This window comes from Pistacia vera, unplaced genomic scaffold (assembly GCF_008641045.1).
Source record: "Pistacia vera cultivar Batoury unplaced genomic scaffold, PisVer_v2 Contig563, whole genome shotgun sequence".
NCBI classification, from domain to species: domain Eukaryota; kingdom Viridiplantae; phylum Streptophyta; class Magnoliopsida; order Sapindales; family Anacardiaceae; genus Pistacia; species Pistacia vera.
In genome coordinates this window covers 982523-995178 of record NW_022196405.1, presented here as the reverse complement: position 1 = coordinate 995178, position 12656 = coordinate 982523, and the positions used below count along the sequence as shown (strand labels likewise).

General features: G+C 36.9%; 1 protein-coding gene across 1 annotated transcript; it reads right to left on the bottom strand.

Moving 5' to 3' along the window:
* Positions 1-364: 364 nt before the first annotated feature.
* On the bottom strand, positions 365-11820 carry LOC116108368 (transcription elongation factor SPT6 homolog). Its single transcript, XM_031394615.1, has 17 exons — positions 11721-11820; positions 11571-11630; positions 10457-10583; positions 10018-10090; positions 9770-9920; positions 9547-9685; positions 9224-9470; positions 8734-8940; positions 8522-8647; positions 8021-8407; positions 7771-7878; positions 6876-7655; positions 5945-6086; positions 4688-5862; positions 3451-3660; positions 1843-2338; positions 365-1089 (listed from the first exon to the last, which is right to left on the bottom strand). Exons 1-17 carry the CDS (start codon positions 11749-11751, stop codon positions 602-604), a joined length of 4947 nt encoding a protein of 1648 aa, XP_031250475.1. The 5' UTR covers positions 11752-11820; the 3' UTR covers positions 365-601.
* Positions 11821-12656: the final 836 nt, after the last annotated feature.

The following is a 12656-nucleotide window of genomic DNA, read 5'->3' as shown; positions in this document are numbered from 1 at the left end:
AAACCTTGATGGAAAAATGTCGTTCTCCCTTGTAAAAGTCAGCAAAGAGAGATTCAGTACCAGGAACTTATAAGGTAGAACCAATTGTTGAAGTATGTATTAGGTAAAAAGATACTACTTATTTTTATTTGTTTTAGTTAATGTTTCTATCTTTTCCTCAGTGTAAGATTTTCATTTTGGAACTTAATGGGAAGATAAATGAAATGCAGTAATTAATTAATTATGTTTTATTTATTTATTTGACATTGTAATAGATTTTATATGGAAAAATAACTATAGATGGTTCGATAGTGGTGGCAATAGCAAATGGTTAGAAAAGACTAAAATTAATTTAAGCTCCTATACCCAGGAAGTAGCATTTTCCTAAAGCAAAAAAGAAAGGCACTTCTGCTAATGTGTTCACAATAATTTAAATACATATACAGGACACATAGCAAATGCCTTTACATCAGTGTTTCATACCCCAAAAAGAAATGAGAAAATAAAGGATAGAAACATGAAACTGAGAATAAAAAGCTACCATTCTAAACTATGGCCTCTAAATTACACTAAAAGATTGAAATTGGAGTTAGATATGGAGATAGTGTCAGAGTTGACAGCTTTACCAACCACCACCACCACCTCCTACAGACCAACCATTGTCTGAACTTTTCTTGGAAGAACTGCCCCATCCAGAATCTTTGTTGTCTGTGCCACCACTTCCCCAGCCAGCATTGTCACCACCACCACCACCACTACCTCCACCCCAACCACTGTTACCCCCACCACCACCACCACCACTACCACCACCCCAACCACTGCTACCCCCACCACCACTTCCACTTCCACCACTGCCCCAACCACCTGGGAAAGATTCCCTGCCAGCTGGATTTTGAACTCTAGCACCAGGAAAACTGTTCCACCCATCATCCCCACTCTTGGTGCCTGAATCCCACTTGGGAGTATCGTAACTAGAATCCTGCCTATCATTACCAGAATTATTTCCTCTGTTGTTGTATGAACCTCGACCACGCCCACGACCACCATATGGCCGTGGAAGCCCACTTGGATGCCCATCTCGGTTACCTCCATTTCTGTAATCATTTCGGCCTATAAATACAGAACATAGTATTTGGTAAGTTTAGAACCATTCATAAAAGGTTTATTTAGGGAGTAACTCTTTAACATGTATGCAAAAAATCTCAACCACTCCAATATAATCCACAGACCAAATAACCAACATATACAGGACATTATCAAATAAAAACGTAATTGATTCATTATGTAAACTAGATCATCTATTGCATGTTTAATGCATTCGCACGATATTTACCAATTTTCCAAATTAGTAGGTTCCAGCTAAATATTAGGCCAAGCCTCAACAGAGGTGAATGAAGCTTTCCCAAGTCAAGAAACCACAAAATTGACTGAGGCAAAGAGTAGGTAAAAGAAGATTACATGTCAACTAGAATTACCTAAACAGGACTGCTTTATCTCATACATTGAACATGCGAAATAAACTAAATGCAAATCCATAATGTATAGAATACACGTGCAAACTAAACAACCAAGCACATGCGCCTGCAATGCACATTGCAAACACATCAACTTATTCCTTGTTTACCAGGAGCATAAGATCTTAAAAGGAATAAGCAGGCCACTTACTTGAACTCTATGTAGAAGCTTATATTCATATGAAGTTGCAAAACACGAGTGATTTTGCAAATTAACCAGAAGATAAGATGGTTTGTGTTCAAATGAATTGTGATACCAGGGGAATAAAAGGAAAATTTGCTTTCTGAAAGCACTGAAGTGCAATACAAAGAAGTAGCAGACTAATGCTGAAGAATTTAAAGAACGTACCTGTTCTTGAACCTGGCGTAGAAGAACGATCCCTGTCAACAGACTGGCCTCTCCAGCCACCATCATTGTTTGAACCACCCCAGCCACTACCACCAGATGCTGCAGAAGAGCCCCCAGTGGCAGGGCTTCGCATTGGTACCATAGCAGCAACTGATCTAATTGAAGGTGCTGAATCATGCTGGGGATCATCAATATGCCTCTGAAAATATGCCACAAGCCGATCAATGTCCTCAAACATCCTCTTACGAAACTTGAATCCCTTAGGATACAAACCAATGTACTCATGGTGAGGATTTGTACTTCGTATGTAAGTTAGAATGAAGGTACCCGGATGTTCATGCGATATGCCAAAACAATAAACTATCCTTGTTGGGTACTCTGCTTTCTCAATTCTTAGGAGCTCATCAACTTCTGCTTTAGTGCCCCTCCTAAACTTACGATAGCTAAGCATTGCCTTTAGGTGGGCCACTAAGGGATCAACATATCGGTCCATTACCTACATATTAAAGAAAAACAAGGCAGATTTATCAGCTTTCACTTCATTTGCAACAGATCAGATATCAAAAGGCACATTTTCCTTATGCCCTTAACAACAAATGCATGATAATTCACAGAAGCTGATCTACTGTAATGCTAGAAAATAGAAATTGTACCATTTTCACCATTCCCCAAGTATTGTATCTGATCATTCTGGCTTAAAACATTAGCTATTTACAATGTTAATTTCAAGCACCTGCCATCTGATCCTTTGGTAGTTATTAAAACTATATGACATTCCAGCTAATGTTTGGGATTCTAATCTGAATTGAGGGAACTTTGTTGAAGTTGGAAAGCAATTTCTCAAAGGATATTCCCATATTTTTCTCTCAAGTGAATTTGCAGAAGAGAATAGAGACACATTTTTACTTTAGTAGGATTCTTGACTGGGTAAAAGTCTTCTTTGCTTATTATTTCCTCGCCTTCAAAGATGAACAGCATCTCACCCTATTTCTATTGAAAGGTCCAGTGGTTAATTCTTCATCTTCTATAGCATAGAATTTTTTATTTTGTAAGGAGTTTCAATGATTGGAAATCTATCCTATCTTCTTTACAACGATACAAAAAGATGCTTCAAATAGTTTGGAAAAGGACCAGCTTCAAGGCTGATTCTTCGGGTGTTTTTCCTATTCAAATGGCCTGTAGATTTTTCTTCCCTTTCAACTTTCCCATCAGCTTTAACGTTCTGGAAGGGTAAACCATGTAAAATACAGCTTTTGCTAGGATATTGGCTCATAGAAGGCTAACACATGTCATTGTTCAAACATTGACCATGTTTTGCTTATCCAACTACTTGTAATTTGTGTGAAAAAGAGTCTGAAATTTTCCATCATTTGCTGCTTCACTACTTATTCTCAGGTTCATAGTTAGTTCCTTATCAATAAGAAATACTGACCTAGGTTTTGCTTGTCCTACAGTTTGTTTACTAACTTTTTAATTCTCTTCTGATATTAATAAAACACAGTTTCTTGTTTCATATTATTAAAAAAAAAAAAGGCATAGTTCCTCGATGCTGAAACCAATTGACAGAGCAAACTTCCATAACGATATTCTAAAACAAGTGTGACTGACCTCATCCAAATCCTCAAAAGTGTCCTCCCCAATTTTCAGCGTCTTCCCAATTCGAAGCAAGCTTGTGATGTCTTTATGTTCCTTTCCACCTTCAACTATGTCCTTGTGAGCATACACTCCATCATAAACTTTGAGAGTCAATGTTAAATAAGAAGGCCCACGAGAACTAGGACGAATGATGCTTTCGCCAGGATCCTTGTCTGATAAGAACTGTTAAACATGATTAAAATAAAAAGAATTAAGGCCTGTATTACAAATTCATTAGAAAACTTAATCAATAAATATACAAGAAAATACTACATGCTCTGTTCTAGAGATAATCAATTGAAATCAGAGCCTTTAAGGAAATTATACAAAAAAAAATAAAAAAAATCTCAATATCTCGAGTACAAAACTGTCCACAAAAAATAAAAATAATAATGAATGTGGACACGTACATCTAGGTAAATATTAACCGCATAAGCTCTAAGCCCACTTCCCAAAAATGTTATGGAAAGACTAGGCTAGGCCATGTCATATAAAACACAAAACAAGCAATTCATAAGAAAGCCAGAAGTTAAAAAAGGAGGCACTAGAATGGCCCAAATCACGCGTTATCCCAATACATTAATCATTGCTTCAGTATGAAACAAAATGTTCAGAAATCTCATAACTAGTTTAGAATTCGCAAACATGAGTGATAGTGTAATTGCATATTTGACCTCAGGAGATATATAAACTAACCAGGGGACTGATCAATGCAACTGCATGAAAGAAACAAATCATTATAGCATACAAAATGGCTCTAAGTTTCAGTTTATGATTTTGATTAGTTCCCCAATACAAATCCGGCACACCATGTCTGTGTCTACTGTCAACAGATGTGCCCCAAGGCTGGTTATGGATTTCATTTATCAAATAACTCTACCTAGTCAACATATTAAATTTGTTTCTTCTTTTCTTTCTTTCCACAAAAACTCAATCAAAGTCAGTCTCATAGTATATAATTGAATATGATATGTGGATATATTAAACACATGTAAAGATAACCAAAGTGCAGATACATAGCATATTTTAGAATCATTTTTCAGATGAAATCAAATTTAAACGATTTGATAGTGAAGACATTCAAACATAACCTCTCTCTATTTGAAATTCAAAATAAGCTGCTTTACTTATAAGAAGACTTGAAATTCGACTCATGTACAACATATGTAAAAGTTCAAAAAAGTTAGTCAGAACATAATCAGTGACACACCTGCATTGCTTCATCAGCTGTTATATTCTGGAAGCGAGGATGAACAATCATCCGTGGCTTAAAATGTTTCTTTGCAAGCTCCTTTTCTTTTCGAGCTTTTTCCTGCTCACTCTGACGGTTGCTCCTGTCTTCATGATAGTATGGATCAAGGTTTTGAACATGCTGGTATCGGTTATTTCTCATCTCACTCTCTCTACAAATTAGGAACACCTGATATCTGTTCTTCTGAATTGATTTAATCTTGCAGGTGAGAATGTCACCTTCATGCAGTCTGTCAGACAACTCTGAAATATCCCTCCAATCATCAGAATAATCTTCCTTCATAAGCATTCCAGTCAATCCTGATTCAAGCACACATATTGCTCTTTGACCTTGTACCCTTCGGACTGTAGCTTGCACAATCCTCCCTTCAGCAAGAGTATCTTCAGTTTCACCTGCAATCATATAGAATTCCTCATCTTGACTTGGTTCCTTATACTGATTACGCCAGTCCTGGAAACCCTGTATTAGTTCCCTTCTTATAATATATAGCGTCTCTCTCTTATTCTCACGCTTCTTTTCTTTAATATGTCTGTCCAGAAGATAGGTTCTCAATAAATCAGGCCGGTCTCTCACATGTTCTATAGCCATCTCCAATGCATCTTCATCATCATTTGTATCACCTTCGATGTCCCTATTATATACCTCTTTTGCCAACTCCTGTGCAAGACCATAAGATTCTGGATGGATTCTTGTATCATCCAAAAGATCAATGAACTGACTGCTGCTAGCAGCAAGCCCACTCCGCCGAACACGCAAAAAGCCAACTGCATTGACAAACACCTTTTTACCAAGACCATGGGCTGTCACAAAGTCCTTCCGAGTGAAAATTGCTCCAGCTCTTACTAGGGATCTCTGTAAAGATGCCGCTTTTCTAGGCCCAAGGCCAGATATGAATTGAAGTGGAGCAAACAACCATTCATGGCTTACAGCCAAATTAATATCCAGGCCAACCTGGTTTGTGACATCTACCATAACCTGTTCAATCATCCCATATTTCTCATCAGGGGTGAGAAAGTGCTCAAAAGTACCAAGCTTCCAGGACAAGATCTCCCTCCCAGGTCCGCATAATGTTGCAACCATTGCCAATGGATTTTGCAAATAGCGCCCAAGAGCAACAGCCCGTTTAACAATGCCTGAAAAAATAAGGGAAAAAATGAGCATTGAATAAAATACTTCTTCAAGAAAACAAAATTCAGAACGCAAAAATGCAATAACCTGACTGTCCAGGCAGCTGGTCCGATGAAATCCGAGAATTTTCATATAGGCGAGGCAAAGATTCATCTCCGTATACTATGCTTAGCTCATCCATCTCATGCCCAACATCTCTAGGATTTTCCTCCACCATTTTAAAAATGATCTGATAATAAACAGGATAAATAAATAAGCATCAAAAGGGAAATTGTAATCCATTTCCTAAATGAGAATAATGGAGTGAATTTAAAATCCCCTTCCACCCAAATAAAAAAAAGAATTTAAGAGAAATTGCATGTACTCATACGCAGACAATAAAACAATTTATTCACAGAAACAATGACAAGTTGCAATGCAATTCGCTTTTCAAATAACCTACAAATGCAGAGCAGGGCTAGAGCTGCATATAGTTTAACATGCAAATATGCAGTCTTCTACTAAGCATTAATCAATTTGTAGTACTGAAGTAACCTGAGAAAGTCCTCACAGCTGCAAGTCTCAGAGAGCATGAATTATAATCTGAAATTGCATGTGAAAAGGTAAAACCTAGGAATGTCCAAACAAAACCAATTGAATGTTGATCTCATACAACCAGGGATCCAGAAAAAAGGCCAAATACCTTGTACCCCACAAGTTCCTGAGATGTAATGACCTAAGAACACAATATTTTGTATTGCCAACTTGCAACAAATTAGGATCTAAGATCTAGTCACCTAAAAAAACCCAACTATACTTCACATAACCAAAACCATTGGTCTACACACAGCAATTGAATCTCCACAACACACAAGAAATAAAGAGCATCTGCCTTAGTTAATCCCATGTTCAATATCAATAAGTTACTGAGTGCAATGGACACTGAAGTTCCATTTCCATAACAAGACATAGAATGTCAATAAAACATAACCTTAGTGTGAATCTGGAGACCACAAGAAAGTGAACTACTAATGCTTACCTCATAAATATCATCCTTCAGCCCGGTACAGGACAAGTTTACAGCTCCTAGAACAACAACATGTGGTTGGTGATCCGTCATAAACTTCAAAACACGTTGCTGGTCATTTTTCTTACGCTGTTGATCATTCACGTTTTGAGACCGTAAAGTTAGAGATCCAGCATAAAGCACATCTAGCACCTCCCCTGACGAATCTAACATCACAAAAGTGGTAGCAGGCTTTCCTGGGCCCCAACAGCAAGCCATGACTCTTGGTGCAGCTTCATCATCTGAGATAATATCATTATCCTTCCGTTGATACGGCCCCACAGAAACTTTATTCCACAAATCCTTTCCGTATTCCAAGAGTAACCAGTTTTTAGCTCTACTACTCATCATCGATCTAGCTTCTTTCTCCATAGAAGGCAGAAGAAAACCATTAAGTGCATCATGCAGGATTAACTTCCTCTGTTCATTCCATAGCTGGGCAGATTTGCTGACACCATCGCTAAGATAATGCTCATTGCAGTCACTTATCAACTTATCCAGAGCATCATCTGGCAACTTAAAACTGACTTGGATAAGCTTCTCCTCTTCAGCCTTCTGTACAAGGAGCCATTGTGCATCCTCAAATTTTCTCAACGGCTTTTCCCGCAACCATTTCACCCCAGCAAACTGATGGAAAGAATCTATTGCTAAATTTCCATCAGGTGTTGGACCTGTTGAGACTACAGCATTATCCATAAAGATACTACGGACATATTTCCTGACAGATGGCTCACAGCTTATCTCAACTGCAGCCTGAATCAGTCCACAAAAATTGAAAGAAAAATTAGAACCTGAACTGATAATCAAGCACCAGAAAGCAAAATTTCTTGTACTTATTAGTATGACCAACAAAAATATCAACACGTACCATGTGCCTAGCCCCTTTAAGCACAGCATGAGGAGTCTCAAACATTGCACACGTGAAATTTGAGGCCATCTCCTCAGGTGTTTCCCTAGCATCCTCTAATTCATATCCCTACAATCAAAAACTGAATTTGTTCAACATTTCATGATGTTTATTGGACAGAGAGATTAGTTTAAGAAAAAAACATGCACAAACTAGGGAAGTAACCTCATCCATAACAATGCAACAACAATCAGAAATGAAGCAAACTTACCATCTTTTCCAAGGATAACTGCAAACCAAGTTGCTCAGAGCTGTAACCAAACTTGCTCGCAACCTCCCATAGACCTGCCTTACTGCAGATACCATATTGTGATTTCCTCTTGGGCCTCTTATACTGACCTTCATCCACACCAACTTCACCGGGAGGAAAATGCAAGTTAAACTTTGAGTCAACATCATCAACCTCTCTCTCTGATTCTGCATCCTTGAGTGACTTACAAATTGAACCAAAAAGTTGCTCATTTAAAGCTAGTCTTGTTACATCATATATCCGTCGAGATTCTTCTTCAAAACGCTTCTTGTAATACGATTCAAGAGCACTCTTTCGCTTCTGTAGAAGCAACCACTTTCTGTCCAAGTCTTGAATTGCCCAAAGTACCTAAAAAACAGTAAATAAGCCATTATTCCCTAAGGTTATGTTTTTCTTAATAAATAATTTTTTTCCTACATAATCAAGTTGCTAATTCAATCACTCCATGACAAGCTCAATGACCTTGTGCCTTTTCAATTTAGGTGGTCTCTCGAAATCATCCTTGTTATCATCATCAACTTCTTGTTCCTCAGGATCTTTTAATAGGCTCAAGCACTCTTCCCTCCGATACATAGCTATAAAGGGAATCTGAAAGCAAGAAGAAATAACAGCATGATAAGATAAAGAAAGATGAAAGGGTGAAAGGTCACCAACATTAATCAGAAAATACTTACGTCTAACTTCTGCACATGCAATAGGTCCAAAAATCTCGAGATGTCATCCTTGTTTATAGACAAATCCTGCCCCTCTATAGGTGACCCAGCACCTCTATGACCAAACAAAGGCACTGTACCACTGAGAAGCTGATTATATATCCAACTGCTCTCATCTAAAATACTAATTTCATTTGTCGGAGGACTACCCGTGCTTTCCTCAGAAATCTACAGAAAAAGGATAATAATAAGTAACATAACTATTGCTTATATCAAGATACTCAGGGTAACTGCTGAGAAATATTTCAAGAGCAATCTACACTTAGAAAGTCAGTATCCAAATTTATCTCCAGTGATATGGAAAGTTATTTGTGTACTTATATCATTTAGCACATCATTTCACCATTTCTCTGCTGTTGATAAAGCAAGAATCACATCCCTAGGGATGCAAAGTTGAGATACTTATTTTGCAAGTGTAGCATTGTTACATTCTGGAAGCAAGACACAAAACCTGCATTCGTTCTGGAATATCAGTCATCCGAATCTGGTCATCCTTGTCTGTCATATACTTTTCGGAGAGAATAATTGGTTCAAATTCATCTTCAAGTTTCCTTTCTCTCCATTCACTAGAATCAAACCCTTGTTTGCGAAGCTGCAAAAGTTCATCAACATCACCAAATATTTCATGCGCTTCCTGCAAAGCTGATGATGAAACTCCTGGAGCCTGCCTAGATTTCTTTTTCTTCAACTTCTTCCGTCTACACAATGAGTTAATTATTCAATAGAAATTTTAACACAAAAAACAACTCTACACTTTCATGCCACATTATATACCTCACAGGAGCTCCATGCTCATCAACTTCTTCTTCATCTACGATAAAGTCTGCCATTTCATCTTCTTCACCAATGTCTCCGTCCTCTTCTTCTTCTTCTATTTGCTCCTCCTCCTCAGCAATATCCTCAAGATGTGGTCCTACAATATCAGTTAAAGAATCAATTCATAAAAAACTGAAACAAAATCATAATAATATAGTGAGGATTTTAAGATAATATATACCTTCATCATCACCAAATAAGCTACGCTTAAGCTTCTCCTCAGCAGTTCTTCCACCCCTACCACTTCCATCGAACTCCTCATCCGAAAATCCAAATCGATCTTCATCAGCATCCCTCTGAGCTTTTTTTAACCGCTTAAATTTTTTGCTTTCCTGCAAAAATTTCCGAACCCCCATGAATATGGACATAATTAAGTGATTACAAAATCATTTGCGAAGGGAACTAGAAGGGTGAAAATAAAACTCACACCTTTGGACGGTAATTAATATTGTTATCCCGGAGCAGCTCATAGTCATCTTCATCAAGGACGTCCTCAGCTTCCCTAAGAATGTTGAACAGCAGTTATTAGAACAGGAACAAACTCTTCATAAATTGTTGCAAAAGGTTGAAACTCAATAAAAATAAATAAATAAAATTAGAACCACAATTTTATTGCTCTGCTCCACAGAGACATACACTCACAAAAGCAAGGGAAAAAGAGGTACAAAAAGAGAAACAAAGAAAAACCATAAACTAGCTTAATGCTAAGACAAGATTAGCATGATAGAAAAATGAAGATGGTTACTATCACCAATCCTTGAATGAAAACCTTGTCACTTAAACTTTTGGCTCCTACGTGTTCTCACAAATTCCACAAATTTAGAGCACTCCACCAGAGATTTAAAGGTCATGGGAGAAAGATATATACTTTTTCTTCCTTTTCTTCTTCTTCTTCTGCCTCTCCTCATCACTGTCAGCCCTCTCTTCCTCTTCTTCGTCTTCTTCTTCATCAACATCATCGACTATGAATCCATCCTTCTCATATTCATCTTGCCCTTCTTCTGCACAAAAATAATTAAATTATTCATATGCATTGCATACTAAATAATGAACCAAGATATAACCCAAGTAAAAAAAGGAATATGTGAAATAAAGAACTTAAAAAAATAAAAGGACCACACAGAATATTAATCCCGTGACACCAAAACCACAACAATTAAAACCAGAAAAATAATACATATTTTATTAAGCCAATGAATTGAAGATATAAAACTGGGCATGGACATGGGCATGCCATGTAAATGAGCATGTTACCCATAAAAAAAATAGGCTGGTCAACATAAAATCAAATTTGAAACAGAACCAGGAAGAGACAATAGGCCAAACACGATATGAGCAATAAATGCCATTCAAGCAACAGATTGAATATCAACACATTAAAACACATAATTCCAATATGTTTGAACAATAATCCATGCATATACAGTCATAACCACAAAGAATCCAACCATTAATGAAGCCTGATTCTCTGTTTGATTAGCTCTAAGCTTGACTTCTATGAATTACTATTAACACTAAAGTTTCATTGTATACTTGCATTAAGCACTAAAAGAATAGAAGCTTAACATGCATAAAAACGCCAATTCATATTCACACGCAACTTCCCAACCTTTCTCATCAAACAAACAACCAGTTTTACATACGATAATCTTGAAAACCCAGATTCTACTCCACCAGCTTTACCAAAAATTGTCTAAATCATCAAAATATAACAAAAACAGGTTGCATTATTCTTTCCCTATTTTCTAAGCAACCAAACAGCTAATCCGTTTAAAAAAATAAAACCTAAATAAAAATCACCTCAGGCCATGTAACCTCACAACCAAAAACAGAAAAACCCTAAAAAAAAAAAAAAAAAAAAAAATAGACACAAGCTCCCTAAAACTCCCATGAAAATAAGCCCTAAGGCTAAAAAAAATCAAAATTCGATCCAAACCCAAATCTCTTACCATCATCTTCATCCTCTTCATCGTCATCTCGACCCTCGACTGCATCCCCCTCAACGGGTTCTTGGTCTTCTTCTCCTTCGTACTCGACCTCATCTGAACAAAATAAAAAAATAAAAAAAAGAGCCCATTTTAGAGCACTCTCAAGCAAAAAAGGATAAAGATTAGGGCATTTTGAGGGCTAACCTTCTTCGTCAGAAACCACGTGCTTGCCCATCTTTCCACAAAGAGATGGAGATTAGATTCAGCGCAGAACCGAAAGAAATGAAAAATTTGCAATCGGAGAGAAATCCTACAGAGCCAAGTGAAAGATTTTGAGACTGGAGTTAACTAAACCAGCAACATTTTTTTAATTAACGTGGAAAGTCTCTCAGAGAGGGGAGAGAGAGAGAGAGAGAGTCGGTTCACTAATATGGGTCAGGGCTGTGCCCTATAAACCGGGTACCATATTCGGGTGCCCCTATAAGCCGAACCGTTTTTTAGAGTAACCGGTGATTGGAGTACCCGAATACTCGGGTCGGTTTCCGAATACCCGGTTTACAGTTAACAAATTTATTTCATTATTTGTTCAAGCCATTGAAAGAAAGGTTAGTGATGGCATGGAAGCCATTAAAATATACAAACTTCTCATACATATTTACCACATACTTATTATTCAGTAATCTTTTTGATCTCTCTAGCTACGAATGTCAGGATTTGAAGAACAAAATCAAACACAAAGAGCTTTATTATAATTAAAAGTAAAACCAAAATCATGAAACATAAATCAATCAACAATATCTCAAAATTCAACACTATTAAAGGTTAACTATAGACAAAATTATAAAATAAACAAAATTCTCTCCAGATTTAATCAACCAAAACCCAAAATATATATATATATATATATATATATATAAACAAGAAAACAAAAATTGACTCAGATCTTTAAATCATAAATAAAACTTAAAACAATATAAGAATAATGATAAATAAAACCAACCATGAAAATTCAAATATCACATAAAAATTATACGAAACCAATCCAAATTTTTGAGTATCCGAAAAATCAGATTCGATTCGGTTTTTTTTCTATACAACCCTAATATGGGTTAACAAATTCAGCCAAACGGACCCAAATGA

Coding starts and splice junctions, on each gene's coding strand:
- LOC116108368 (XM_031394615.1), bottom strand. CDS start 11,751: ATGGGCAAGCACGTGGTTTCTGACGAAGAAG. Junction 8,408..8,521: donor CTAAATTGAAAAGGCACAAG/GTCATTGAGCTT, acceptor ACTGTTTTTTAG/GTACTTTGGGCAATTCAAGA. Junction 1,090..1,842: donor TACGCCAGGTTCAAGAACAG/GTACGTTCTTTA, acceptor CTGTATTTATAG/GCCGAAATGATTACAGAAAT.